This window comes from Rousettus aegyptiacus, unplaced genomic scaffold (genome assembly GCF_014176215.1).
Source record: "Rousettus aegyptiacus isolate mRouAeg1 unplaced genomic scaffold, mRouAeg1.p scaffold_m13_p_6, whole genome shotgun sequence".
Taxonomy (NCBI): domain Eukaryota; kingdom Metazoa; phylum Chordata; class Mammalia; order Chiroptera; family Pteropodidae; genus Rousettus; species Rousettus aegyptiacus.
Window position 1 is genome coordinate 114701382 of NW_023416309.1, and position 27773 is coordinate 114729154.

General features: G+C 67.7%; 3 protein-coding genes across 8 annotated transcripts; 1 reads left to right on the top strand and 2 right to left on the bottom strand.

Moving 5' to 3' along the window:
• Positions 1-633: 633 nt before the first annotated feature.
• Positions 634-10532, top strand: GCGR (glucagon receptor). Of its 4 annotated transcripts, none has more exons than XM_016163888.2 (14): positions 634-742; positions 1196-1438; positions 6021-6195; positions 6265-6367; positions 7152-7259; positions 7342-7463; positions 7550-7656; positions 7739-7895; positions 7984-8143; positions 8214-8274; positions 8500-8569; positions 9032-9170; positions 9374-9415; positions 9664-10240. In XM_016163888.2, exons 3-14 carry the CDS (start codon positions 6133-6135, stop codon positions 10161-10163), a joined length of 1632 nt encoding a protein of 543 aa, XP_016019374.2. In that variant the 5' UTR covers positions 634-742; positions 1196-1438; positions 6021-6132; the 3' UTR covers positions 10164-10240. The 4 variants fall into 4 exon arrangements, with proteins under 4 accessions (XP_016019374.2, XP_016019373.2, XP_016019376.2 ...); XM_016163890.2 differs by lacking the exon at positions 634-742 and adding an exon at positions 8866-8954 and having other exon boundaries at positions 835-1438; positions 9664-10006; XM_016163887.2 differs by lacking the exon at positions 634-742 and having other exon boundaries at positions 814-1438; positions 8023-8143; positions 9664-10532.
• Positions 10533-14907: 4375 nt separating this feature from the next.
• Positions 14908-21878, bottom strand: MCRIP1 (MAPK regulated corepressor interacting protein 1). Its single transcript, XM_016163858.2, is given in 7 exon segments — positions 14908-15752; positions 15899-16000; positions 16576-16694; positions 16785-16839; positions 20224-20457; positions 20805-20860; positions 21488-21878. Coding segments are annotated over 7 exon segments (720 nt in total). The 5' UTR covers positions 21577-21878; the 3' UTR covers positions 14908-15687.
• A 423-nt stretch (positions 21879-22301) lies between these two features.
• On the bottom strand, positions 22302-27739 carry PPP1R27 (protein phosphatase 1 regulatory subunit 27). 3 transcript variants are annotated; one of them, XM_036222726.1, is made up of 4 exons: positions 24282-27739; positions 23194-23263; positions 22958-23108; positions 22302-22659 (listed from the first exon to the last, which is right to left on the bottom strand). In XM_036222726.1, exons 1-4 carry the CDS (start codon positions 24411-24413, stop codon positions 22536-22538), a joined length of 477 nt encoding a protein of 158 aa, XP_036078619.1. In that variant the 5' UTR covers positions 24414-27739; the 3' UTR covers positions 22302-22535. The 3 variants fall into 3 exon arrangements, with proteins under 3 accessions (XP_036078619.1, XP_036078618.1, XP_016019370.1); XM_036222725.1 differs by having other exon boundaries at positions 23194-23348; positions 23965-27739; XM_016163884.2 differs by having other exon boundaries at positions 23194-24399.
• Between the last annotated feature and the right edge of the window lie 34 nt (positions 27740-27773).

Here is a 27773-nt window from a genome sequence, read left to right on the forward strand (position 1 = left end):
GCCCAGGGCGGCCGGGCCCCACTCCGCGTCGTTTAAGGAAGCGCGGTGTGCGCACGCACTAGTGTCGGTGAAGATGCGCAGCCACGGAAGCTCTCACCCCCGCGGACTGCAGAGAGCGGGGCCGCAGCCAGCCAGGGACCCGGCTTTGCAGATGAAGGCCCCCCCGCAAAGTCGGCTTCGGGCCAGGCGCCTCATCGCTGAGGCCACCAGGCGAGGACGTCGAAACACCAGTGCCATACCAGCTTCCAGACGGTGGGAGAGCAGGGGACACTTTCCAGCTCCGTTTGCAGGGTGGGCGTTACCCCGATCTCCAAAACACTTTTCCTATGACAGGAAAACAAAACCATGCTCTGATCTCCTTAATGAACCCAGGCGCAAAAGTCCTTAATAAAATGTTAGCGAATCGAATCTAGAAATATATAAAAGGGGTAACATTTTGTGATGAAGTGATATTTATCTGGGGACCGCTGGGCCTCTGCCGGCTAGGGCACCCTGGAGATTACAAGGTGCAGAGGGGGAAGGGCCTCTCTGAAGCCCTAGGGGCGGGGGATGACCCTCTTCCCAGCCGCTCAGATCCACCCACCTCCAGGAAGGGCCAGCGGCTCCTCCCCTGATGCTCAGGCCTGGAGGGGGTCCAGGTGACCCACTCACTGGGGAGCCGGCCAAGGCTGGAGGACAGTTTCCCGAGGAGACGCTGGCCCAGATCTGTTCCCTCCCACATGGGAGCGGGGCCCCCAGAGAGGTGGGCAAGCTGGGGGAGGGGAATGGGGGTCTTCGGGAACAACCTTGGAGAGCTCCCCCCAAGCATCTGCAAATCAGAACTGCCCAGGCAGCCCCTGTGCAGGAGGAGAGGGGCCCTGCCCACTCTCTGACCTTTGCCTTCTGGCCCTTGCCTGAATCCAAACAGAAAGGCCATTGTGGGGGGCAGGGCTTTGGGTGTACCGGTGAGAATGGGGTCTGGAGGCCACCCCCCCGCAGGCCACCTGAGTCCTCCTGGGGCTCAGGCAGTGGTAGGGCACAGAGCTGGGCCAAGGTGCCTGTGGGTGGCAAGACCGTCTTCTGCTCTGCTCTGCTCTGGGGACTGGAGGGTGGGGCCCCCCTAAAACGTAAGTGGAGTGGGGAGGACGGAGGACGGCCCCAGAGACAGAGGACAGTGTCCAGTGAAAGAGCTGACTCACGGGGCCTGGGAGGGCAGCGCGGGGTGATGGTGGCCAGAAGGTTGACAGTGGCGAGAAGGCCTCCAGAGAAACGCAGGAGCCTGTGGATTCGGTGACCTCGGGACCCCTGCCAGGCGCCCAGCAGGTGGAGAGGGAGGCGGCGCACCCAGGAGAGGACGCGGCTCAGGGGAGAGGGCTCCCAGTGGGGCCCTGGGCGCGTGCCCGTGGGGACACCTGGAAGCCGAGTGACCGACCGCAACCGGGAGGGCCGAGGGGAGGAGGTGAGTGTCACCCCCGAAGCCACAACCATGGGAGAACTTTCTAGAAGGAGGGCACAGCAAGGCCAGGGAATATGAAGCCCCAAAGTGTCCATGGTGTTGGTGACCCCGGGGCCACTGGCCGCTGAGCAGGGACTGCTCTGTGTGTGTGTGGGGGGGGGGTTAGTATGGCAGGTGAGGAAGTGGAAGGGGCCCCAAAGCCGGCGCTGGGGTGCCGGCTTTACACCTGGGGGAGGGGAGTCTGGGAAAGAGAGGGACAGAGCAGGGTGCCGTGGTCGGCAATAAGACTAGCAGCGAAGGAACAGCCCGGCGGCCACTTGGGGACAGGAATGGGGGTGGGGGGGCTGCTGAGTGACTGGCTTCACCGAGACCGAGACCGGTCGCTCCCCTCCAGCCAGGGCTCCCCGCCCGCCCGTCAGCCCCACCAAGGCCCTGGGAGGAAGCGTCAGGCAGGAGCCTTGGTGGGGGGTGCGTGGGGGGTGGGGTCTTCCCGCAACACAGCGCTACGCCCGGGAAAGAAGCAGTGAGAACCCGGGAATGTAGGGGGAGCGAGAAGAAGGGGCGTCGAGTCCCAGCCCCGTGCCCAGCCGCGCGCCCTCCACCCCCACCTGTCCATCCAGCGGCGCCCGGCCGCGCGGGGACCTGCCGACGGGGTGACAGCCTCTGCCGGGCGATGTCGGAGGAGCGGGGTCCCCAGGGTGGAGAGCGGCAGAGCGAGCTCTGGGGTTGGGGTCTGGGGGCAAGGGCCCGCGGGGAGGGGTCCGGGTGTCACGGTTGCCCCGCGGCGCGACGGGAGGACTGACCCTCCGCTGCGGGTCCCCCGCCCCCCGGGGCCGCTCCCCCCGCCCCGCTCCTCCGCCGCCGCCGCCGCCGCCACTGCCACCCAGCGTCGCCGCCGGAAACTTTGCGCGCGGCGGGCGCGGGCGCGGAGCTGGCGCCGAACCGGTGCGCGGAGGCGGACGCGGCGGCGCGGTGAGCCCCGGGCCCGGCCCGAGGGGGCGTTCCCGGCGCCCTCCCGCACCCGCCGGGGCCCGCAGGAGGCGCGGCGCGGGCCCGGCCAGCCGCGGCCCCCGTCGCGGGCCGGGCGGTCCTTTCTCGGGTCCCGGGTCGCCCTCCTCACCCCCATCGGACATCTCTATTCCCAGCCCCCGGTGCGCCCGTCCAGGCCGGAAGGTCAGCGGTTCCTGCATCTTCGGGCGGGCGGGCGGTGGGAGAGGGGTGTCTCAGCCCTGCGGGGCGCGGTGCGGGGGCCCCCCTGCTTCCCAGAACGCCCCCAGCAGTATCCCAGGACGGGGGTGGGGGGAGGAGGCCAGGGAGTCAGCACCCCTCCCAGTCCTCTCTTCCGAAGGGCCCACACTTGTCACTTTGACCCCAGCGAGGGCGGGTCACCGCCCTGACCTGCTCCCGCCGCTCCTGCGGCCCCCACCCACCCCCACAAGGGTGTCTGCCTCCACCCCCAGCAGCCTGACCCCGGGGGCCTGGGCGCCGCGTCCACCCCACCCAGGGCTAAGGACCTGCGGGGCTGCTTTTCATCCCCTGTGCTTGGGCCTGAGCACAGGTGGGGGTGCTGCACCCTGGCCAGCACCCAGGCCCCCCTCGCAGGGTGGGGGAGAGGCGAAGGTCACAGAAAGTGGACTTCGTCAACAGCCTGTGGCCCCTGACCCACCCGGGCTGTGACCTTCCGGCACTGGCTCTGCAGCACAGACCCCTGGCAGCTCACATGCCTCAGGGGCGCCACCCCGCCCATTCGGATCTCGGGGGCAAGCTGCTCCCAGGGGCCCCTCCCCCAACTCCAGGTCTGGGAGTCCCCAGCGCCATCCCCAGTGGGACGCTGGCCAGGTGGTGAGCGCCCAGGAGTGGTGCTGCGGCCAGCATGAGCAGGGCACGCGCCGGCCTAGCGGTGGCAGGAGCTGGCAGGGTGACCCTGAGTCGGAGGGGGGCTGGGAGAGAGGAGGCGGAGTGAGCTGGGGGCTGGGGGCCGGCCGGCCCTAGGAGAGCCCCCGCCTCTGTCCACGTGAGCCTGGGCCAGGTCTCCAGTCCTGGGCCTGAGAGGGAGCTCGGTCACCCAGTCCCCGAGGGGAGAAGGGCCCGTGCCTGGCCCATGGTGCCCCCCCGCCCCCCGCTCCCCGCCAGCTCCCTGCGGGGAGGGGAAGAGGTGGGGAAGAGGGGGCCCCATGCAACAGCGTGGCCTCAGTCCCTCCCCGTCCGACAGACTGACAGCGCCCCCCCCATCGCCCCTCACAGGGGGAGGGGCTCTGTCCTTCCTTGCAGGCGGCAGAGCTCAGTTATTCCTCTGTGATTTACAAGTGGGGAAACCGAGGCTCTGAGAAGTTAAATTATTTGCCCTTGGCCCCAGGACCAGAACGGTCCTTGATGTCACCCTGTCCTGTGGAGCCAGCCTCACACCTGGGTGCCAAGAACGTCAGTCTTGCACAGCTGGAAGTCACTCCATACCCCCACCCTATTCAGAGAAGTGTCTAGAAATCTCCTTGCCCACACTCCCCAGAAAGAGACAGAGGGCTCGTCCACCTCTGTCCCCTCTCCCGCTTCCATCAGGTACCTAATGGGGACCACCCACACAGCCTTTTGCATTGAGGGGTGCTGAGGCCTTAGGGACCTGGGGCTAAGGGTACACGCGGCCTCTGATCTGGGAGTGCTGACTCGTAACCCGACCCGCCAGACCGGGAGTGAGAGGTGGGGGCATGGAGAGTCCCCTCTACTCCTTTGGCCTGGCTGCTGTGGAAAGTGGTCAGGGCGGGGCAGGGGGAGGGCCCTCGGGGCGGCCGTCCCTCTCTCCCCTCTCCCCTGGGCGCTGCTCCTCTCCGGAGTCAGAGCTGACCACCTCGCTGGCAGGCGAGCCGCCCCTCCCCGTGCGGCCCGGCGTGGCCCCGCCCACCCTCCCCCAGGTCACGCCCCCTCGCTGGGTTCTCGCGACAGCCCTGCCAGGTGGGCGCCCTGAGCTCCCGCCTGTGCCGGGGGCAGCCAGGACCCTGCCTGCCTTGCTCCAGCTTGCCTCTCGGTTTTCAGGGAAGCCCCTTGCGGGCCGTCCCGCAGCGCATTCCTCCCCACCCCGAAGGGCTCCAGGCAGGAGACAACTTAGGCATTATCCTTCCTCCTATGCCCCCTGTTTGCGTCTCCACTGCCCTCCCCGCCCCAGCCAGCCCTGACCACTCTCCCCCTGCTCCGCCCTTGCCAAGCCTTTGGCTGCTCAGGCCACCTCGGTCCCCCTGAGCCTGGCCACTCCCCTCCCCTCCTCCACCTCAGCCAGACACAGCAAGCAGGAGATGGGCTCCTGGCCGGCCCCTTACCCACGGGGCACAGCAGCCCGGGCCGCGAGGGGCGGGGCTGTCTGATCAGGATCAGGATCAGGATCAGGACATAAGGTGTCTGGGGTGACCCCAGGGCACCCTCCCCTCGTCTTCTACCTGCCTGCCACCTTGCGGGCTGAGAGTGCCCTCCACTCTGTCGCCTGGTGCAGTGACTGCTGGCCAGGCCCCGCCGGCGCCGAGGTCAGGAACCCCAGGTCACTCAGCTCTCGCCCTGCATGGCGGCATCTCGGGGTCCCGTTAGAGGTGAGGGTTGAATCCCAGGGACACCCTTGGTTGAGCTGGCCGCACGAGGACCCAGCAGGACTGATGGGCGGGGACCACAGCCCCCCCACCCCCCCACCCCGGTTTCTCTCAGGCACCACCTTCCAGCCAGCTCGCCCGCCCTCTGTCCATCTATCTGTCCATCTATCTGTCCGTCACTTGCTCACTCTGCGCCAGTGTGCGCAGAGGAAGGCTCTTCCACAGCCCCCGGGGGCCCTGCACCCAGGCCGGGTGGGCAGACCCTCCCTGCTGCCCTGGGGAACTCGGTCTGGGCCAGGGATGGCTGTGGACGCGGCGGAAGGGTTTGTGGGGCCTGCGGCTGCGCAGACGGGCTCCAGCCCAGGGCCAGGCACTGTGGCCCCCCAGCAGCCACCACGCGGGCAGGGGCCCTGCGTCCGGGCCCAGTAGCCGGGGGTGCTACTGGGGACCGTGCTGCCAGCTGCCTGCCCTGTGCCCCCAAGGGACCCAGGAAGCCTGGCCTAAGCGTCAGGTGGGACCCGGGGGGACACCTAGGTGCCTTGGTGCTGGGAAAGGGGGCATGTGTGGGACAGGGACCCCACTGAGCATGTGCCCAGCGCTCCCGGCCCTGGCAAGCCTGGGAGCTGGCCCGAGGCCAGCTCGACACTCACGGCACTCGGGGCCAGGCGCCAGATGGCCCCGGCACCCTGGCCCTGCCCTGCGAGCTGACCGGGTGGGGCGGTGGGTGAGCTCCCACCCCTCCCCTGGCAGTTTCGGGACCAGGCAGGATGGCGGCGCCCCCAGCAGAGGGGAGGGGCTCTATGCCAGAGGGACAGCTACAGGCCGTGAGAAACCCACCCCACCCCTGGGAGGGGGCCAGCCTGCAGGATGCTGGGCGGGGCCGGTCACGAAGAATGGCTCTTTCCCTCCCGGCCCCCACTTCCTCAGTGGGACCCTGAGGCTCTGAGGGGCTTGGTGGGTAGCAAGGCACCCTGCTGGCCAGCCGCGTCTCCTCACTGCTAGGGACCCCTCCTCAGGCCTTGCTGCTCTGACCGTCAGCAGCCCCAAGAGGAGCGCGTGTGCCCACGAGGACCCCCGTGCCCCGGCCCTGCGGCCCCAGACAGATGTGGGGGGCGGCAGCCCGGAGGAATGCCCCCCGCCCAGCCATGCTGCCCCCGCCTGCTGCTGCTGCTGCTGCTGCTGGCCTCCCAGGTGCGTGTGGCCGCCCGCCTGCCCCCGCCGGTTCCCACCCGCCTCCGTGCTGACAGTCCTGTCCCGCAGCCGCAGGCCCCCTCGGCCCAGGCGATGGACTTCCTGTTTGAGAAGTGGAAGCTGTACGGAGACCAGTGTCTCCACAACCTGAGCCTGCTGCCGCCCCCCACGGGTGAGCCTTACGCCCTCCGCCCGGGGCTGCTTCCCAACTCCCCTCAGGGAAGGCCCTATCCCCCGACACCCTGCCCCCATTTGCAGGTGAGGAAACTGAGGCACGGAGAGGCCAGTGACTGGCCCAAGGCTGCACAACCAGGAAATAAAAGAAATGGTAGACTTGCCCCCAGAACTGGGGTGCTTTGTGCCCTCCCCTGCAGCTGGCTGCCCCCCACGCTTGACCCGGGGACACTGTCTTTGCCTCCATGTAGCTCAAAGCCCAGTGGGCAGACTGTGGGGGTGGGGGGCTGCAGAGAGAGGCAGGCAGAACACACAGGGCCATCTGGTGGAGGGCTCGGGCAGTGGAGGGGGCACCATGAGGACAAGTCCCAGGGGTCGCTGGGGCGCAGAGAGATCGGGACAGGAGGCGCTGCCTGGGAGGGCGGTCCATCGCCTGAGCAGGGGTGAGGCCTGCACGGCAGGTGCTGGCCCCAGGAAGGGTGCTGACAGAACTGGGGTTCAGCCCTCGAAGAGGGAGGTGCTGCAAAAAGGTCACTGGGAAGGGAGGACCTGGGTGGGTTTGGGGCAGGTTGCAGACAGGAGGTGGCCCAGCAGGGGTGGCTGGGCCGAGCAGGAGCTCAGACGAGGCTGGCGGGAGGGGGCCTGTGGTCCTGGGGTGGCAGGCTAGTCAGGGACCTGGGGGGTTTGTGCGGGGGAGCAGAGAACAATGGCTCTGGGGCTTTTGAGAGGAGGCTGGGGGCCGTCCGGGCGCTGCTGAGGAGCCCCTCGCCCCGCCTCTGCAGAGCTGGTCTGTAACAGAACCTTCGACAAGTATTCCTGCTGGCCAGACACCCCTCCCAACACCACGGCCAGCATCCCCTGCCCCTGGTACCTGCCCTGGTACCACAAAGGTAACTGCAGAGGGCATCGAAGGGTTGGGCCAGGGGCCCGGCCGGGCGCGGAGCGCTGACCAGAGCCTGCCCCACTCCCCAGTGCAGCACCGTCTCGTCTACAAGAGATGCGAGCCCGATGGGCAGTGGGCACGAGGGCCCCGGGGACAGCCGTGGCGAAACGCCTCCCAGTGCCAGCTGGAAGACGACGAGATCGAGGTCCAGGTCAGCCGGCGGCGGGCGCGGCGGGGGCCGGCGGGGGTCTGCCGAGGCGGCCTCAGCCCACTCTGACCAGCCACCGCAATTTGCAGAAGGAGGTGGCCAAGATGTACAGCAGCTTCCAGGTGATGTACACGGTGGGGTACTGCCTCTCGCTGGGGGCCCTGCTGCTGGCCCTGGCCATCCTGCTGGGCCTCAGGTACACCCGCCACCCAGCACAGGGCGGGGGGGGGCCGCAGTGGGTGGCGGGCGGCGGGGCCACTGACCCGCTGTCCTGCCAGCAAGCTGCACTGCACCCGAAACTACATCCACGTGAACCTGTTCGCGTCCTTCGTGCTGAAGGCGAGCTCCGTGCTGGCCATCGACGCGCTGCTCAAGACCCGCTACAGCCAGAAGATGGGCGATGACCTCAGCGTGAGCGTCTGGCTGAGCAACGGGGTGAGCCGCCGGCCCCGGCCTCGACCCCCGGCCCCCGGGGCCAGGCGGCCGTGTGACCCGGGCTCACTCGGGCTGCCCCCGCGGCCAGGCTCTGGCCGGCTGCCGGGTGGCCGCGGTCTTCATGCAGTATGGCGTCGTGGCCAACTACTGCTGGCTGCTGGTGGAGGGCGTGTACCTGCACAGCCTGCTGGGCCCTGCTACCTTCTCCGAGAGGGACTTCTTCACCTACTACCTGGGCATCGGCTGGGGTGAGTGAACCAGGACGGGGAGGGGGCAGGCCAGCCGCAGCCTGGGGACCACAGCTGCTGCCCCCCACAGGCGCCCCCATGCTGTTTGTCATCCCCTGGGCAGTGGTCAAGAGTCGGTTCGAGAACGTTCAGTGAGTATGAGTGACCCAAGGATGGCCAGGGCTCGGCTCCCCCGGTCCTGGGCCAGGGCCACGTGCAGGGTGGCAGGAGGGGTCTCTGACCAGAGTCAGTGGAAGGGGACGCTCGGGCCGGGGGTCACGGGGCCCCCCTCCCTCTCCTTCCTGAGACTCTGATGAGACCCCCAGGGGCCCGGGGCGGGGGCGGGGCAGCCGGACGAGAGCCAGGCCCCACTGCAGGTGCTGGACCAGCAACGACAACATGGGCTTCTGGTGGATTCTACGCTTTCCTGTCTTCCTGGCCATCCTGGTGAGGGAACAAGGCCCATGGCCCCTCGGGGAGGGGTGCAGGGTGGCAGGTCGGCCCCAGCCCCCGTCCTGTGGGCATGCGGTGGCCAAGGAGACAGGCCCTATCCTGCCTTGGCATTCAAGGAGGGAGGCCCCGGCACTCAGCCAGGACACTGGCCCGTGCCCTGGCCTGAGGCCAGGATGTCCATCCTTGGCTGGGTGCCCGCCAGCCCAAGGGCCTGCGTGGCTGCCAGGCCCGTCTGCGGGGGGACCAAGCGGGGGCCCGGGGCCACCCTGAGCCGTGCCCTCCACGTGCAGATCAACTTCTTCATTTTCATCCGCATCCTCCACATCCTCCTGGCCAAGCTGCGTGCCCACCAGATGCGCTACTCCGACTATAAGCTCCGGTGGGCGCGGGCGGCGGGGCGGGGCGGCGGGGCCTGTGGGGACACCGGGCGCGGTGGCTCAGGGTCCACTCCCGCAGGCTGGCCAAGTCCACGCTGACCCTCATCCCCCTGCTGGGGGTCCACGAGGTGGTGTTCGCCTTCGTGACGGACGAGCACGCCCAGGGCACCCTGCGCTCGGCCAAGCTCTTCTTCGATCTGTTTCTCAGCTCCTTCCAGGTTTCGGCCCCCCACACGCCCCGCCCCCCACGTCCCACGCCCCGCCCCACGCCCCGCCCCCACGCCCCAGTCCCACGCCCCGCCCCCACGTCCCACGTCCCACATCCCACGCCCCACATCCCACGCCCCGCCCCCCACGTCCCACGCCCCCCCACACGTCCCACGCCCCCTTCGCGGCTGCCCTGACCACCCCCTCTCCCTAGGGCCTGCTGGTGGCTGTTCTCTACTGTTTCCTCAACAAGGAGGTAGGTGGGGGATGGGGGTCAGCCCCGAGGTCAGGGTCAGGGCGGCGGAGCTGCCTGGCCCTTGCGTCCGACTGCGCTTGCTGAGGGTGGTGCTGGGGGCACACAGGGAGGGGTTGCCCGCTCCTGCAGCCCCCGCATTCCGTGGGGACAGTGCCCGCCGCCCTGCGTGTCCGGGCGCAGTGGGGCCCGTACGGACCGGAGACCGGACCCCGGTGCGGGGACGGTTGCCCACCCTGCCGCGGCCCTAGGTGCAGGCGGAGCTGCGGCGGCGCTGGCTGCGCTGGCGCATGGGCCGCGCCCTGCGGGAGCGCCAGGCGGGCAGCTACGCGGCACGGCCCCCCCGAGGCCCCTCCAGCGAGAAGCTGCCGCTCTCCGGGGGCAGCCAGAACCCCTCTCCGCTGGACAACCCAGAACCACAGCCCCTGAGCAGCCCCGCCAGCCATGTGTCTCCCAGCGGGGCGGACTGAGGGCCGGGGCCTCCCTGCCCCGCCCCTGCTGTGCTGTGGGGGGTGCCCCGCGGGGTCGGGGTGCGGTGGGGAGCTGCCCTGTGAATGCCCGCCTGTGTCCCTGTGTGTCCTCCACAATAAAGACCGAGCACGGCGGCCAACACACTGGGGAGTGGCTGCTCAGGAGGGGGTGTGGGGCAGAGGGCCTCCCTGGGCAAGGGAGCGGCAGGATGGGGCCCCGAGCTGGCGTGCTCCCTCTGGGAGCCCCCACTTCACAGACAGCTTGGAGCTGGGACCCCTGAGGGGCCATCCTGTCCCCAGTGGAGCAGGTTCTGGCCATCCTCCCACTCCCCGCCCCAGGCCAGAGTGGACAGTCCCCCTTGGTTTGGCCCCCAACCCCAAAGGGTCGGCATTTGCCAGCAGAAGGACATGACAGGCAGGCAGTGGCCAAGGGCAGCTGCCGGCATCACGCTCCGACCCCACGGGGACACCCCTGCCTCCCCACTGGAGCCGCGGCCTGGGCTGGACTCAGGGCCAGCGAGGACGTCCCCAGACAACCCAGAGCTGGGTGTCCTCTGCTGGCTTGTGCGTCATCCCGGCTCCAGCCACCGGGGCCATTCGCGGGCCACACAGAGACCGAAATGGAGACACGGACCCCAGAACTGAAATGGTCCGGTGAGGGCGTCTGCACAGGCCAGTAGCTCGGCCGCCTGGCAGAGGCCCGGCCTCCCCGCGCCCCTGCACACTGCCACGCCAGGCCCGTGTGCAAGGGCAGCTGTGTGCAGAGGGGGCGCCTTTGTGGCGTGGGCGGACACCCCGCTCGGCAGGCAGGGCGGGCGGACACTAGCCAGGACAGCCAAGTGTTGGCCGGCGGGCGAGCGGGCGCTGCACTGTGGGGGGCCGGTTGTCCAGGCTGTACCCTGAGGTCCACAGTGTGTCTGACGCAGAAGCTGGAGGCGCGTGCAGTGGTGAGAGCCCTCGGGGGGCTGGGGGCCCCTTGTAGAGCGCCCCTGCAGCAACGCGCTGACGCGGACGGCTGTGAGTGGGGTGCCCTGTCGAAGGAGAAGGGGGCCACGGGCACAGAGAGCGCTAGCCAGACAGCTGGCCAGGGACCCCTGCACCTCAGGCTTTTGGGAGGCGACCGCATGCCCGAGGGGAGGGGCGCCCAGAGCCCCAGCCCAGTGCGTGGGCTGTAGCGGCTCAGGCAGAGCCCAGCTAATTGGAGCAAATGAGAGGGCAGGCGGCCTCTCAGCAAAGGTAAATAGAATTACTCCCCCGCCAGGCACTGGGGCCCCCCGGGGGGCCATCGGCACCCCCCGCCAGCCACGCCCACGGCGGCTGCAGGGAGTCACACGGGAGGCTGATGAGGGGCCTGGCTCTCCTGTGGTCCAGGTGGGCGGGGCCTGTGTCACGTGATTAGCAGGGCTGCAGGACTCGAGGGCAGTGCCAGGCCTGCAGGAGAGGCCTGAGGCCCCCAAGCTTGAGGCCTCAGGCCACCTTTTGCCCCAGGTCCCCCAGCTCCGAGTCTCCTCTGAGCCCCTGCCCGCCCTGGGTGCTGGGACGCCTGTGCCGGCACGAGCTCTCCTGTGACTGCCCGGGGAGGTGCACCGCTCGCCTAGGGGCCTCCCGACAACCCTCCCGGGGCTCACTCCTCTGCCCTTGTGCTTCACCCGGTCCCTGTGCCCAAGGGAAGGAGAGCAGGCTGGGGCCGTCAGGGCAGAGGCGGAGGCGCGGCTGGGCTCTGACTGGCAGCCCTGCACGTGGCGTGGAGGCGGTTGGGGGTGGCACTGACTTGTGGCCCAGCACCCACACAGCCTCACCCTCCATCCAGACCCTGCGGCCCCCCATATCGCCTTCCTCCCCACCTGCCCCCAAGTCCTGCCCCCGGGCCATCCCCCCGCAAGAATGCACAGGTACAGCCGAGCCCGTGTGCGTGCCCGCACGTGCCACAGGAATGGGTGTGAGGACCCAGAAAGAGGAAATCGGGGATTTCGGTGAGCAGGTCTCAGACCTAGGACGGTCTCATGAACCCCAAGGAGGGCAGCTACGTGGCAGGCAGAGTAGGTCCCTGGGGCCGAGGGGCTCCAGGAGTCACCCCTAAGGGGATCAGAGTGACTGGACACACCGAGAGGAGCTTTACACGACCGTGTGGGGAGTCCAGCACTTAATTCATGTTAGCACACAGAACGAAGCAAATTTTTTTTTTTAATAAAGCAATCACTAACTCAGGGAAACAAAAAGTTGGGCAAGAAAGAAAAATGTGACAATTTGCCACATGGCTCAGCTCTGAATACGTAGACACTGATGTAACCCGACGAGGGAGCAGACGCGCCCTCAGGGGAGGTGGTGGCACTGCAGGCAGGCGGGGACAGTGCGGGGCGGGAAGGGGCAGGTCCTGGGCGCTGTTTAACAGCAGAAACGCGGAGCATCAGCTCACGTTGGAAGCGGCTGTGCAGGCCAGGGCGCCAGGGGCGGGCCAGGGCGCCAGGGGCGGGCCAAGGGGGCCAGGGGTGGGCCAGGGGCCTAGGCGTGGAACAGGGCGCCAGGCGCGGGACAGGGCGCCAGGGGCTGGCCAAGGGGGCCAGGGGTGGGACAGGGGGCCTCACCTCCTGCAGCCCCGCGGGCTCTGCCCCTGCCTACTCCCCGCTGCACAGTTCCTGGGCTCCACCCCCCGCCCCGCCCCCCCATCCATTTGTAAAAGTCAGTGCTTAGGTGACTCCCAACCTCCCCCCCACCCTGTAATTCCCCAAGTCCACGCTGCAGACTCGGCTTCCTACTGGCACCCCAACTCCACATGGCCACGCGGAGCTCCTCAGCTGCCCCTCAGCTCACTGAGGGGACCTCGCAGGCCTCCCTGCTTCTCCCCTGAACGCCCGCCCCCCTGCAGTGGGCTTTTCACACCCAGGTGTCCCGCGAGCCCACTGGGCCTCTTCGCCTCACACCAGCGGCGCAGGGGACAGAGGGGCCACTCCCAGCACAGGACGCCACCAGCCCAACCCAGACTGTGGGGAACGCCCCCACCGAGCGCCCGGGGGCCTTTGAGACAGGAACGAGGGAAAAGGACGGGACGAGGAGGAAGGCTTCGGGGCGGGAAGCAGGTGCTGCGGGCCCACTGCGTCCCTCGGCCCCCACCGCCTGGGAGACGGGGCGTCGCACCCCAGGGGCGTGCGGGCTGCGTGTCCATGCCGTCCAGACTGCCGCACACGCTCAGCGCTCCCTACGTTCAATGTTGACAGAAACACAGCCAAGCGGCCAGAGTGGGGCCCGTCTGGTGCTGGTTCCGTCCTCGCCGTCAGGATGGGGTGACCAGGCTCGCCCCACGGAGCCGTGTCCACGCTTGGGCGCACACGCCCGCCCACCAGGACAGTGGCCTCGCCCCCCCGCTGCCCTCCCCTCAGGAGGCGCAAGGGTGCGTCCCAGCCACTCGCAGCTGGGTGGCCCCGCCGCGGACTGGGCGGTGGCAGCAGTCGCGGGTGTCCCCTCCGCCAGCACCTGGGCTAACGGGGGACGGCTGCCGCCAGCCCGCTGTGGCAGAGCCCCCAGGGGCGTCTGGGCCCCGAGCTGGGGTAGGCACCATGGGACCACAGGTCTGCTGCCCGGCCAGGGCTCTGCAGGCTGGGTGGGGCCCCCGCAGCCCTGCGCCCCCCGCCCGGTGCTGAGCTGCTCACCCTCCCTCCCTCCCCGCACGTGGCCTGTTACACACTCCCCAGGCCGCGAGGTGTCTCTGGCAGGACGACCCCAGGCCGATGGCCTCCACTTCACAGAGAAAGCTTTGAGGGGTGTACCATGGGCCCACTCAGGACCCCGGGGCCAGGGGTCATAGGCCCAGAAACACCCCCACTTCTGGGTCAGGTTAGGAGGTGGCCCAGAATTCAGGCCCCGGTGTGGCTGAAGGCACCTGAGGAGGGAGCCCCCATTCCAGCCCACGGGAGGGGATGACCCGTGGGCCTCTGAGACCCAGTTAGGCCACCTTCGAAACTGTGAGATGCTAATGAGCTGACCCCCCCGCGGGCTGCCTGGGGGCCCCAGCACCCGTCTGGACCACCACAGCCCACCCCCTTTGCAGAAGGGAAACTGAGGTGGACATTGCCATGACCAGCAGCAGCTGTCCAGGCCGCCCGAGTCTTGTGGCTTGTGCTCCCTGTGCCAAGGCTGAGCACCTGCCAAGTGCATCCACGAAGGGACGAATAGTGGCAGCAGACACGAGCCCTAGGCAGCCACCCAGGGGGCGGGCGCCCATTTCCACCTGAGGACACTGAGGCTCAAGACAGCAATCTGTTCGAGGTCACAGGCACAGTGAAGACTGGCCGGGTTCCAGCCCACCCCTGCCCCTCCCCTACAGGACCCTTGCTGGCCACCATGAGTAGTGTCGTTTCTGCCCCCTGGCCTACCTCATCCCCAGTGGTCAAGGTGACATGGGGTGGAGGGTGCGCTTCGTGCTCCTGGCCCACACCTCCTGCTCAGCCCCAAACAGTGGAGATCCGCTCAGGTGACCCAGCCCTGGGCATGGGAACCCGTAGCAAAACGCCCCACCGGTTCCCAGGAAGCAAACGAGGCCATGGGGTTACCAGGAGTCAGCCAGGGCAGCAGCCAGCGCCCAGCAGCAGCAAGCCTCACAGGTTATCACACAAATTATCCTTCCTGCACCCCAGCCCTGGGAACCACCCCCAAGAGATGCCTCCCAAAGCCACCAACAGAGTCACTCGAGCCCCAAAATACTCTTCTAGGAAAAAATGCTTCCTAAATAATTTCCACTTGGTCTTGTCTAGGTCTGGCCTGCCAAGGCTTTCCAGATTTGAAAGTTAGGTGTGCTCAGCTCTCTCTGGGGTCCAAGAATATAGAGGGGCTGCCCCCCAAATGCCCTGGAGCCCGGCTCCACCTGTCTCTGTCCTCCGGGAGGCCCCCGCCTCCACCTCCTACAAGAGGCCTGAGCACCCCCTAGTGGAGCCCAGGAACCAGACAGAACCTCAGGGCTCTGGGGCCTCGACCATGACCTGGGAGCCCCAGCAGCGCGTGGACGGCGGGCCGGACAGACCACGAGGCCGATGCAGCGCCGCCCGCGTTTATTCACTGGCCCTCGGGCTCGCCAGGCTTTTGGGGAGCACAGGAAGAAAAAGGGGCCCTGGTGACACTCCCAGCACACTGCGCAAAGCCAGAACCCCCCGGGCGACTTCACACCCCTGCCCAAGGGGGCTGCTGTGGCCACAGGGCCGCAGACACCAGCCCACGTGGGGGCGACAGTGGTGCCCCAGGCCCGGAGAGCCACCCCGAAGCGGAGGCGGGAAGGCGGGCGCCACGGCTGAACGTTCGGGGGGATGTGCGCTCCCGGTGTGTCCCGGCCAGAGAAGCAGCAGCGTGAGGGACCCCACGCTGGCCGTGGTGGGGCTGCCTTTGTCCAGCCTCCGGGCCACCTCGGGGTCACACCTGGCCTAGTCCCACGGGCGCAGGCGACAGCAGAGGCCCTCTCTTCTCCCTCCTGATCCTGGAAGTGGCCAGGGGTGGGGGCGCAGTGGATGCGATGGAAGGGAAGAGGAGGTCAGAGTCGAGATCCTGGAGGGCGGGCAGGGCCTGCCAGCTCGCGGCAGAGCAGGGGCTGGCAGGGCCCAGACCCTCGCAGCGACAGGGGCAGCTTGAGATCCCCCACAGGAGAGGAGGGGGCTGGGGGAGGAGGGGCAGGCCTCGGCCGTCAATCACAGGTCCTGGTCCTGGGGTTTGCCTGCTGAGAGTGCGGCCCCTCCCCCTCCCCCCAGGAGCTGGGCCCACGGGAGGGGAGGGGGCCACCGCCGGGAAGCACCAATCTCCCAGAGGCCGCGGGGGGCCAGCGCGTTAGGACTTCTTGGCGTCCTGCGTACTCCGGCGCTTCAGGTCGCTCAGGTCGATGGGCTTAAAGGCTGCAGGGAAACAGGACCGTCCGCGGAGGACACACCAGGGGCAGTTTCCGGTCCTCAACCTGCCCCCACCTCCGGAAGCCCTGGGTCCCGCCCACCCTGCCCCGGGTAGGAATCCGGAAGCGCGGCCTCCCGGCCCGCCCACTCACTCTTCAGGCTGGGGTTGGGGACCTTCTCCACGTACTCCTCCACCAGGCCCCGCTCGCTGCCGGACATCTGGCTCCGCAGGTCCCGCTCCACGCCCTGCCAGGCTGCAGGAAGGAGGGCGCCATGCCAGCCCAGCCCACCGCGCAGTCCCGGCGGTCGGTGTGCGAGCCAGGAGGGCGTCCTTCCCCCTGCCCCACTCAGTGTCCCCACAGCATCTGCCCCATCCCCGCTGCCTGCCAGCCAGTTTTTGACCTACGAGTCGTCCCGGGCATAACCCCACTGCCTCGGGGAGCCCTGGCCCCTCACTGTGAGATGCGCAGGGCTGTGCTCCCCCCCCCCCCCCGCGCTTGCCCGGCCTTTCCCGCCTTGCCTTCTCCACCCCCCCTGCCCCCCAGCACACAGCCACCTACTTCCAGAACAGCCCTGGGCTCCCCAGAGTGCACCACCTCCCACAGCAGCCCCCTTGCTCCAAAACAACCCAACCAGCTCCAAATGCTGCCTCTTCTGGGGTGCTGCCCACCGGGAATAGTGCTGCCTGCTCCCCATTACCAGAGCCTGTCCTCAGCAGACAGGTCCCATCACCCCACCTGCCTGGGCTGGGGGACAGTGTGGTGGAGCCCACATCGCGAAGGGCAGGAGGGCAGCAGGGGCTCAGGGGAGGTCGGGGCACCCCGCGCACCTTCGTAAATGAAGCGCACATTCTCCTCATGGGCCGGGGTGAAGATCTCACTGCTGGTGGGGGGAGAGCGGGGGCCACTGTTCCTCTTGCCGTTGTAGACGACTCTGGAGACAGGGGAGCTGTGGGGGCACGTGAGGGGACGCTGGGGGCAGGGTGGGACCCCACTCCCCTGCCCTGGGCTGGCCACCACTCCGCTGCCCAAGACCCACCTGGTCATCGCTGGGGCGTCTGGTCCTCGTGCCGCACTGCGGATCCCCTCGGCCTCTGAAAGGGAAGGCCGGGAATGTGGGGGGGCTGGTGTCACCCTATCCAGAGGGTGGCAAAGAGGGGAGGGCCATGGGTGCATGTGGCTTCTCCCTTTAAGTGATGACAATCTGCTATGGCCTCACTGCCACCAGGGGACCCCCGATCCAGGCTGGCTAAGGATGCAGCAGACTCTGCCAGTAGGAGCCGGGGCAAGGGGGCCAGTGACAGGCATGGCTTGGAGCAGCCATGGCCCCCAGCACTGGGGAGCCCCTCCCCCAGAGTCAGGTACCACGGGACGGCAACACCCATTCCCCTCTCCAGAGTGGCAGGACAGCACCTCCCCCGGCAGAGCTTGGGTCTGCAAAAAGGGCCGTGGGCTGCGGTCGTCCCTGGGACCCTCAGTGCTCTCGCAGCCTGCAAGGCGAGCATGCCGCGTCCCCTGAGCCTCACGGTCCCATCTGTAAAGTGGGGGCATGCTTCCTGGCGGTGAGAAGCCCAGGGGACCCGGGGCCCGCCCAGCTTCCTGGCCCCTAGACATGGAAGCCGGCAGGGCGGGAAGCCTGCAGGAGGGGTGTGCGCCCGGAGCAAGCGCCAGGCGGGACCTCGCCGCGAGCCCCTGGAGCACCGCCTGTGCGCACCCTCTCTGCCCAGGGTTTTACGGCCCTGGGTGGGAGTCTATTTTTAGACTCACTCAAATGTGCCAGCTGGACGGCACCCCTTCTGGCTGAGGACACACACCACAAGGTGAGGGAGTCAGCTACACGGCCAGTCCCCGGCCTGGCCTTGTCCCAAACAGGGCAACCCCAGGTGCTGGGAGTGGGCTGGGGCGGCCCAGGAGCCTCCCACGCCCACCGGGAGCCCAGTGGGCCCAGAATGCCATGTATGAGACACAGCCCCTCCACGGGGCGGTTGGGGGGAGAGGAGGCGGCGGTGGGAATGTCCTCTCTGGTTCCCTCAGCTGTGACAAGTGATTGGCATTCGTAAGTAAACAGAAGCCTACAGACCAAGGCAACAAAAAAATCATAAAACCAGACTCCTGGAGGCAGGCAGGGCCCTGTGCCCCTCCCAGGCCGGGGCCCAGGCCATCTTACTTGGACATGGGGACCTCCAGCCCATGGTCCTCCTGTCCAGGGCAAGAACACATGAGGGTACCCTGGGGACACTCGCCCCAAGGAGCTGTGGGCAGTGGGACAAGGCAGGACAGCTCCGGTGAGGCCATCCCCTGCCCGCCCAGGCAGGCCTGTGGTCTGTCCTCTTCTGCCTGGCAATACTTCAGGGTACCTGCCTTCCCAGCCCCACCCGCCCCGGGCCTCTGCTCCCAGAGCTCCTCAGCACCACCCCCAGGCCCCGGGTCAGCTTCCAGGGCCCGCCCAGCCTTTCCGGGCACAGCCTTTCCGGGCACAGTGCCTCTGGCTGCCTCCCTACCCACTTCACCGCGGCAGTTCCCAGGCCGGGCCCAGGCTGCCCCAGAGCCGCAGGCCTGCAGTGGGCCAGGCCCTCGAGCGAGCCCGAGACCCGAGCCCCAGACCCCTGGAGCCCTTGTCCCCATGCTGAGGACCCACCCCACACCACCCCCATCGGCTGGGCTTCTAGACCAAACCAGGAGCTTGTAGAGGTCACTAGTTCCTCGACCCAGGGCTGTGACTTGTCACCAAGCCCCCCGCCCCACCCCTGCACAGATGTCCTCCTTTGGCAGGGAGGTGTCTGGCCGGACTGCACTGGAGGCATCTTTGCCAGGTTCCAGACCTCAGCAGGTTCTCATGTCCTCCGGACTCGAAGGACAAGTAAAACGACATTTAAAAAGGGAGTCCGCCTCCCCTCATGGGTCGGGGAGGGTCACACCCCGCTGGGCCTGACTTGGCCTGCGTCCTACTGCCTGGCTTCCCAGCCGTGAGGAACCTCCAGGTCTGCCTGCTTCCCCGCCGGCTCAGTCCCCTCCGCAGGTTTTCTCACCAGGACCTTCTGCTGGCCTCGTCCTGCTGAGACCTCGCCACCTGGCAGGACCCAGGGGTCCCCTGGAGGCACCGGCAGCCTCCAGAGAGGCCGGGGCCTGCAGCTTGCTTGCCCTCACCACCTCCCGGGACTCCTCTAAGGACCTGGGTCTCTGAATCTGACCCCAAAGGAAATGTCCATTAAAATCGAACACATGCAAGCCTGTGACAGCCATTCCTGTCCATCCGGGGGACAGCTGGAATCAAGACCTGGAGCAAGAGGTACCCACTGTACCAGGATGACAAACTCTCCACTGACTCCCGCAAGAACGGCCTCCGGGGAAGAAAGGGGACACCCAGCAAGAGGCCTGAGCTGGCCGGTGTGCGTGCTTGGCCGAGCAGGGCCACTGAAGAGAGGGTGTGGAGGGACCAGATGACAAGAGGCTGGGGAGGATAGCACAGGCCAGGGACACCCAGAAGGACCCCCCAAGCCACTGAGAGCTCTGCCAAGGTCGGAGCCTAGGTCCCGCGGGACTGAAACCACCGCTCAGCTCCCGGGAAAGCAATGGGGGTGCGGCCAGGGGCGGGGATAGGGGGCCGGGCGTAACACACGGGCCAGAGAGTGACCTGGCCTTCACCCTGCCACAGCAGCTGTGAGGGCAGGCCAGGGCGCCCCGCTTCCCACGCCCTGCCCCGGGCCGTCTCCCCTCCGCCACTCACAGAGGCTTCCGGCAGGACCACTTCCTTGTGAACGGGAGCCCCTCACGCCCCACAGGCCACCAGCGCGAAGGGACCTTTGCCGTGTTTTACTAGCTCTGCAGTTGGGCGGTGTCGTCCCCCCAGTGCACCACGACAGGAGGTGCTCAGGCTCGCTGCCGGGGTGCACCTGACGGCCCCACGGCAGTCTCGCCTTGGCCCACAGGCCCCGCCACCAGCCAGCCCAGAACGCGCCGGAGACTCCCCCACGCTCTTCAGTTACTTCTGCCCACCCCCAGGGCCGGCCGCGCCCCACGTGGGGACAGCGCCCTGCACCTGCTCCCGCGTCCCCACACACACCTCCCCACACACACCGACGCCCCCACGCTCCTCCCGGCACTCCTCCCCCACACTCCCCGCCTGGCACCGCCCACCCTCTCCTCCCATCAAGCCCTGTCTGGCCCCAACCTACTTCACCTGGTGTCGCGAGCTCCTGGGTCCCCTACCCGCCCCAAACACAATCTCGGCCGCAGAGCCACCTCTGCCTGCTGCTGTCACCACAGACGACCACGCAATGCCCCCTGCCGCACTGCTACCCGAGTGTCGTGGCGGCTGCCTAGGCCACAGCACCTGACGGGCTGTGTGCTGGGCACCCAGCACGGTCCAGTCCACTCTGTGGCTGAAGGTCCTCCAACCTGCCACCCCAGGCAAGTCCATTCCCTCTCTGGGCCTCCATGTCCTCATCTGAGCCACAACGGTCCCCAAGGATGCTCACCCTGCCCTCCTGCTCGACAGGGTTCCAAGCGCAGCCACATGAAGCCACCACCTCAAGTGAAACCTCTGTGGCTCCCGATCGAACGGACAGGGCGGCCACCGGAGTGCGCCGTCTGACCTGAGCCCCCGGAGTGCAAGGCCGTTGGTACCGAACCATGAACCAGGACAGCTCTGAGCAAACTAAAGGTCGAGCCGGCCCACCCGGAGGGAGGAGGGGACCCGAGACGCACAGGCACTACGGGAAGACAGCAGAGCCACCGGCTGCAGCGGGCACTTCCCAAGGACTGACCTCAGGGCGCCCCTGCACTGGGCGCTTGATGCCCAGGTCCCACCCTGCACAGGGCCAGGAAGAAGGTGCCCTGACGGCCCCCACTTCGGAGGCTCAGCAAGTGAAGCAGCCTGCCGCCCAGCAGAGTGGGGTCTGGACCCCAACCTCTGGGCCTCCAGGGCCAGGCCCAGACAGCTCAGCTAGCCTGAGCATCCCAGAACCCACCTCTGCCTGCCCCCCCCCCCCCGAAAGCCTCCCAGAGGCCCTGATGCAGACGTGGCCCTGTGCAGACACATGGAGGGGCCTTTCCTCACCAGGGACCCACGTAGCACCTTCATCTTCCAGGGGAACCACAAGCTTCTGAGACCTCCTGGGGAGAGGCAAGGCGTGGGCGGGGGGGGGGGGGGCGGATCAAAGCCCAGCCTCTGTCCCCTAGTCTCACACTCTTTCCCCCCACACAGCCATACGCCTACACATAGGACAGGAGAAGATACTCTGTTGTCCAGAAGAGCAACAATGGACATTCCGGAGTTAGAACCAATGATGCAACCAACTGCTGGCCGTTCTGTGTTCCTTCGGAATTTCTGCGACTCAAATTTTCTTAGCTTCCACTTTCCCGTCATATTCTGTGTTTGGGGCTCTCAACGGCCTAGTCGCAGCCAATGAGACATCTAGAAAACGACCTCCTGCCCAGGCAGGGCCAGCAGGATGCTGGTGAACTAGGCGCTGGAGTCCAGGAAGACCCCCCGGCCAGGCCCCAAGCACTGCACCGCCTCTCACCCACCTTCCTGGGGGACCGCGGCAGCTCCCCCCACAGCGACAGACCTGGGCCCGTGCGCCTCCTCCCGTGTCACCTGGAAATCCCACCATCCCGTCGACTGACAGCAAATCGGACCCCCACCGCCTCCCTGGACTCCAGTCCTGTCCACCCAGAGGGTCGCTCTCTGCTCCCCACCGACACCTCGGGGCCTCTTCCCAAGCTGTCTCCTGTCCCCACCTATCCTGCTCATCCCTGGGGGTCCCGCTGAACGACCACCTCCTCTTAGAAGTCCTCCTGGGGCAGGAAGGGTGACACGACGCTTGCATTTGCCTTCGACCTGAAGGTTTCACACCCTGCGCTGCTCTGGGAAGCCGAAGCACGGCGCCCGCGGCCCCCGCCCCGTCCGGGCCCCGCTGCCGCGGCGGCACCGAGCCCACCGCCCGCGTGGGTCGGGCCCCGCCGCCCCGTTCCCGCCGGCGCCGGCAGGCGGGGTGCGCGAGCAGCAGAGCCGCGGGGGGCCCGGCTGGCGGCGGCGCGGGGCCCCGGGAGCGCCCCCGGGGCGGGTCTCCCGGGCGGAGCGAGCGAGGCGTCCACGGACCGGGCAGCCGCAGCCCCGGAGGCGGGACGGCGGCCCCGCGCCCCCCGCGCCCCCGCGCCCGCCGCGCCGCGTGGGTGCAGCGCGCGGCCCTCCGCGACCCCGCCCGGGCCCTCCCCCCGCGCCCGCCGCTCCAGGGCGGGTCCCGGCCGCGCCCGCTCCGCCCCCGCCGTCGCCTCACCTCGCCGTTCAGCCGCCGCCGCCTCCGCCAGCTGGGGCCCGGCCGGAAGTGACGCCGCGCCGCGCACGCGCACGCGCTGCGGCCACGTGACGGCGCCGCGCGGGGCCGCGGGCCGGGGCTCGGCGGCGCGGTCGGGGCTGCGGGGGCGGCGGGGCGACCCCGGCGCCGTGCTCCGGGCCCCCAGCCCAGCGCGGACAGCGGGGCGCGCCCGCTGCTGGAAGCAGCCGGAGCTGGGGGACTGGCACGGGCCGGTCCCCAGGAATCAGGCTACCACCTCGGGCTTGGGCATCACATTTATTGAAAAAGTAAAAACTGTTCACAATAAAAAATTCACCTGGAGAAAAAACCAGGCCAGAGGTGTGGGACGGGGTTCGTTCCCAGGGACAGGGTCCTGGCCAGCTTGGCTGGCTCCAGCGCCCGCGGGCGGCCACGTCCTGGCACTTGGGGGAGGTGGGCGCCCAGTTTGTTTTTCCAGGGAGGATGACAGCCCCGGGAGGTCAGGGCTGGGCTCAGTCCATCCTAGTGCCTTTGAAGAGCTCTACCAGGTCCTTGAAGTCTGGATCAATGAGGTCGGAAGGCAGGTCACCGTCATCGTTCGCTGCGTCTCTGTCAGCCCCCAGGGAGATGAGGTACCTGCGCATAAAGGGTAGCCATGGCTGTAGTGGAGAGATGGCCTGGAGGAGCCCCCCCACCGCAGCTCTGAGGTCCACCTGTTATTTCTTTTTCCAGGTGGGGTGAGGGGGGGTGAAACCGGACCCTTTGGAAACTGGCTGACTTTTCCAGTTTGCTCCAGGGAGGGCAAGGGGACAGCAAGGCGATCACAGAAACCCTTACAGTTCTTAGTGACACCGCCAGCTTTTGGGGGGCCACATCCTGGAGGCTCCTTAAGGCTGGAGGAGCTGGGATAAAGCCGCTGGCCTCACCCTCTCACCTGGCAATGTCGGGGTACCCGTCACTGCAGGCGATGTGCAGGGGTGTCCAGCCCGTCTCGTCGCGCTGGTGAATGTCGGCCCCGTATCTGACCAGCAGCTTCACACACTCCAGGTTTCCAGAGAGCACTGCTTCGTGCAGGGCCGCCAGGCCTGGGCAAGGCGAGGGCAGGGCAGGTCAAGGCCGAGCCCTCCCCCACCTCCCCACAGCCCCTCAGCTGGGCCTGCAGGCACTCACCTGAGGGGTGGATGGTGTCCAGGGCCACCTTCCGAGCCCGGATGAAGCGTCCCACCTGCTCCAAGTCGCCCTGGCGGATGTGGTCCAGGAACAGGACGTCGTTAGGGAAGCGCACGCTGCGCTCTGCCAGCAGCCGCCGGCGCCGCTGCCGCGGGCTATAGCGGGCATAGCGGACGGTCCTGCTGGGCATCCTGGGGGCTGTGGTGTGGCCCGCCCCTGAGGGGACCCTCCTGCTCCGAGAGGAATGCGCCCAGCTGGACCAGACCAGCGTGTGGGCTCTTCTGGCTGAGGACAGTGGCTCCCGGCTCAGCCACCGCGATGCCTCCTGTACCCCGGTGGCAAGGGCACCTCCCACTTATATAGGGCCCGCAGAGCTATATAAAGCTGCGCGGTCATGCTCGCACCGCGAAGGCTGAAACCGAGCTGCCCTCCGCCTCGCGCTCAGATCATGTGTGGCGGCTCATCTTTCAGCCCACCTGTTGCTGTGCCCAGCCAAAGGGGTCAGATCCTTCCTGGCCAGTGCACCCAGCCCCACTGCTGGACCTGGAAGGTGCCTCACAGAGGGCACTGGAAGGACAGGGCCTATGAGGGAGGCAAGTGGGTACCCAGAGCATCGAAAAGGGCCCAGGCCTGGAACTCTGGGAGAAGGGCCTGGCGGACAGTGAGGGTGGCCGATGCCACCTTCCAGGAAACTAGGGGAAGCACAGGGTCCTGACCATGCCAGGAAGAAGCCCACCCGGCCCTACCCATCGCCCTGTCTGCTGCTCTCACCGTTGGTTATGGCTTGCATCGTTCTCCTGGGCCTTGATGGCACTGTCCTCCTGCTCGGAACCTCCCAGGTTAGAATCTAAAAGCCTCAGCGCCCACTCGGGCCTACCCGCCCCACCCATCAGGAACCCCCTGCCGCCCCTCCCTGCAATGGCCAGTTCCCCTGCGCCCCGAACCCTGTTGCTGCGCCCCACACTTCTCCTGGTTCCAGGCTCCTGCAACTTACTGGACGTAAGGTGGCATCCAGTCTGTGCCCCGAAGACAGGCCGCCACGTCTCAGGTGGCGTGTGCCTTCCGCACCCGCCCCGGCGCAGACTCACCTGTGGGAGCGCGGCCAGTGGAACGTGAAGACGACCCGCCGGCCACCTAGGCCAGTGCCACCCGCCTTCGCCGCAGCAGCCAGGGCCGGGTGTGGGAGAAGCGCCAGGGGACAAGATGTGAGCCCGGGACATAGGACGCGCACGGAGCAGAGTGGGGCCCGGAGTGCACCTGTGGGGTCAGGGCAGGCCCCCAGCTCCTGAGGCGGGGCTTCCCCGGGGCCGCCCCATGAGGCGCCAGGCTGGGGGCCCTACACTACAGACCTTGGCGCTCTCCCAGCTCTGAAGGCTGGAAGGCCAAGGTCAAAGCGTCGGCTGGGTCGGTTCCTTCTGAGGGAAAGTCTGTCCCAGGCCCCTCTCCTGGCTTCCGGTGGCACGCCTAGGTCCCCTCTGCTGGGAGGCACTTCTGCTCATCTCTGCTTCGTGTTCACAGGGCATGCTCCCTGTTCGCGTCTGCGTTCAGATCCCCTTTTTCCGTAAGGACACCAGTCACTGGGGCAGGGCTGCCTGCCGTCTCCTGTGTGACCTCGTCCTGACTAATCACCTCTGTATCGACCTATTTCCAAATAAGGTCTGTTCTGAGGTGCTGGGGCTGGGACCCGGCTGAACCCCCAACACGGGTGCGATCCCCGGGGAATTAACGGAGGCCTGACTGAGGACAGCACCGAGTGGCCGGCTCTTCTCAGTGCGGCAGAGGGTCCAGGTAGCGGGGTCACTGACAGCCTTCACATCACCAGGCTCATCTATAGCCAACATGATCAAATCAACAAATGTACCTGACACCCTCTCAGAGCAAAGCTTTGGACCGAAAGCTGTGGGCAAATGGGGCAGTGCCTACCATGGCCGCCGGGCAGGTTTTCTCAGCCGCCCAGCAGCCAGCAGGCCAGCCCAGAGGCCTCGCGCCACTGCCGGTTACACACCCCAGTGCCTGAGGCACCCCGCCCAGGCCAAACTCTGCCGGGCCCTGCCGGAGGGGCGGACCCCAGAGCTCCTGCACTTGGGGCTCAGGGGATGGGGCTCAGGGGACAGGGCTGCGCTGCTGGCGTCTCACCTGGTTGCTGGGGAAGAGCCAGGGACAGTTTCTTCCAGCTTAGTTACTAGAAACCCGGAGACAAAAAGCTCCACCCCGCAGACAGGAGACAACTTTCCTTTGATGTGCAGATAACCTCCTCTGAGGTGGAAAGTTCTGTCTGCCCTGTCTGCCCTGTCTGACCTCCCGCTCAGAGGATCAGATGAACAAACTTTGGTGAGGTGAAGTGGGCTGGGGCAAGGCCATTGGGGTGGCTGTGTTGGAGACCTCGAGGGGGGGCCTCCAGGCCATCTGCTAAGGGTGTGCTGGGAGCTGGCGTGAGGGGCCTGCTGCCTGGCGCCTCCCCAGTCACGACAGGCGAACGCCCCTGACAGGTCTCTGTGCGCTTTTTTATTCCGGTAGCACGGACGCGCCCTGCAATGTGGCACGTAGGAGACCATCGGCTGCGGCCGCCGTTGCCACAGGGGTTTCTCACGCCGCCACTCAGGCAGTTCTGTCCCTGACCCTTCTCTGCCAGAGTGAACTTGTGAAGTGACCTGGTCCACTGGACTTAAGTTTCTGCCATCTAGAGGACTAAACCAGGGGGAAACGTTTAATGCAAAAAGCTCACTCTGAGAAGTGTGAAGCATACACCCCATAAGCTCCGCCCCAGCAGGAAACGCCACAGGGAGCCTGCAGGAGGGTCATGGGGAGCCCCGCAGCTCTGGGGCCAGGGGCTCTGGGGGGCTGGCAGCAGAGGCCCTGCAAAGGACAGCAGCTTTCTACCACCTGGAGAGGACAGCCACAGTGGGACAGAGTGAGGAACAGAGTCCCAGGCTGTTATACCGTCACTGCCCCATCCGTGAAGTCACCTTGCTCATCCGCCAGGCCAGCCAGGTCTTGGACTCCGCCCCATAACCACCCAGCCAGCCCAGGCCCAGGACTGGTCATCAGCTACGTCTGCAAAAGGGAATGGGGATAGGCCTGGTGACGCCCCCTCCCAGGAGCACGTGATGCTAATGCTCCCACAGCCGCTCCTGGTCCCAGCCCTCTGTGCAGAGGGCCGGGCTCCCACAGCTGGTCCTCAGGGCCACCTACAGGGTCACACGGTTGCTGGGGCAGCGAGCAGTGGCTTGGGCCCAGCCCGCACTTGCAGCTGTGACTCCTGACAGCCCCGCTGTGCTGGAAAAGAGCTGCTTTGGAGGCCGGAGCGACTGTCTGACCAGCGCCCCCCAGGACGTGGAACCCACCCGCCATCCCCCGTGTCCGGTGTCTGATCCTTGTTCCAGCAGGACTGAGGCACACCCCACAGACCCGAGTGGACTAGCCGGAAGGCCGCTTGGGGCCAGAGGACGCCCGGCTGTCGCCGCTGTCAGCTCTGTGACTGGGGGCCAGGGCGATGTCTGGATGCTGGGGTGCGGGGACAAGCCTGGCTGGGGTGGCACTGCCACCACACTCCCTGCAGGTCCTCAGTGAGCACTGGTGGCACGGCGCGGGCCCTGGATGGCAGGCGACCTCACGCAGAGTCAGATGGACCCCCACAGAATACGGCGGTGAGGGTGAGGGAAGATGGTGCCCCCACCCTGCGGGCCCTGGCCAGCCGCCCGGGCCCAGGGGCCGGCCGTTCCCCCGGTGCCTGGAAGCGCCAACCGGCAGGTGAGCCTCAGAGCTGGGGGGCTGGGGATCGGGAAGCGCCTGTCACTTCCCACTCCAGGGGGCCAGCCAGTTGTGGGGCCGTGATGGGGTACATGGGGACCAAGCAGGCCTGCAAGACGCTCTGCCCTGGGCCTGCCAGGTGGGCGCGCCTGCCGCCGCCACCCCTCCCCCGGACAGTCCGCACGGCCCCCTGCCTGCCCTACCTGCAGCTGCAGGGGCCCAGCCCCTCGCCCCAACGTGGGGCGCCCTCGCCCTCGGAGGGGCTCGCGAGGCATCCGTAACCCAGGCTCCGGTGGGAAGCTGGTACCACCCCGCGGCCGCACCGGCCGCTTCCAGCTGCAGAGAGCTGATCGGTGCTCCCCCCGCACCCCCGCCCCGTGCCGACCGCAAGCCGAGGCTCCAGAAGTCGAATCCACCTGACCAACTCAGAGGCGTTCTTAAACCAGATCTTTTCACACGAGCGTTTGGCGACGAGCACAACCTCGCTGGCACCGGCTCCAGAGCCCGACCGCGCTTCTCACGGGACCTGCCGCGGCCCAGGCCTTGGTGGGGTGGGCCAGGCTGGGCCTGCCGACCTCCAGCCAGGGCTCACGCCACTGCAGTGGCACTCGAGCAAGAGCCGTGTCGTGACAACGCGATGCCCAGGGAGGAGGGACCGGATCAGCTGTGGCAGGCGTGGGGCCAGGCAGCACCCTGCCTCCCCGCCCGCAGGCCCGCAGGTGCGCCCCGGGCTGTGCGTGCCTCCTGCCTGCCCTGAGTGCCAGAAAAGCAGCTCGAGACAGGAGTGGCCCCGCCAAGCCCGCCCGCCGCCCCCCCCCCCCAGAGGCTGC

Coding starts and splice junctions, on each gene's coding strand:
- PPP1R27 (XM_036222725.1), bottom strand. CDS start 24,413: ATGTCCCGGGCTCACATCTTGTCCCCTGGCGCTTCTCCCACACCCGGC. Junction 23,349..23,964: donor GATGCAAGCCATAACCAACG/GTGAGAGCAGCA, acceptor TGCCCGCTATAG/CCCGCGGCAGCGGCGCCGGC. Junction 23,109..23,193: donor GGACACCATCCACCCCTCAG/GTGAGTGCCTGC, acceptor CGCCTTGCCCAG/GCCTGGCGGCCCTGCACGAA.
- GCGR (XM_016163888.2), top strand. CDS start 6,133: ATGCCCCCCGCCCAGCCATGCTGCCCCCGCCTGCTGCTGCTGCTGCTG. Junction 7,260..7,341: donor CCTGCCCTGGTACCACAAAG/GTAACTGCAGAG, acceptor CCCACTCCCCAG/TGCAGCACCGTCTCGTCTAC. Junction 7,657..7,738: donor GCCATCCTGCTGGGCCTCAG/GTACACCCGCCA, acceptor CTGTCCTGCCAG/CAAGCTGCACTGCACCCGAA.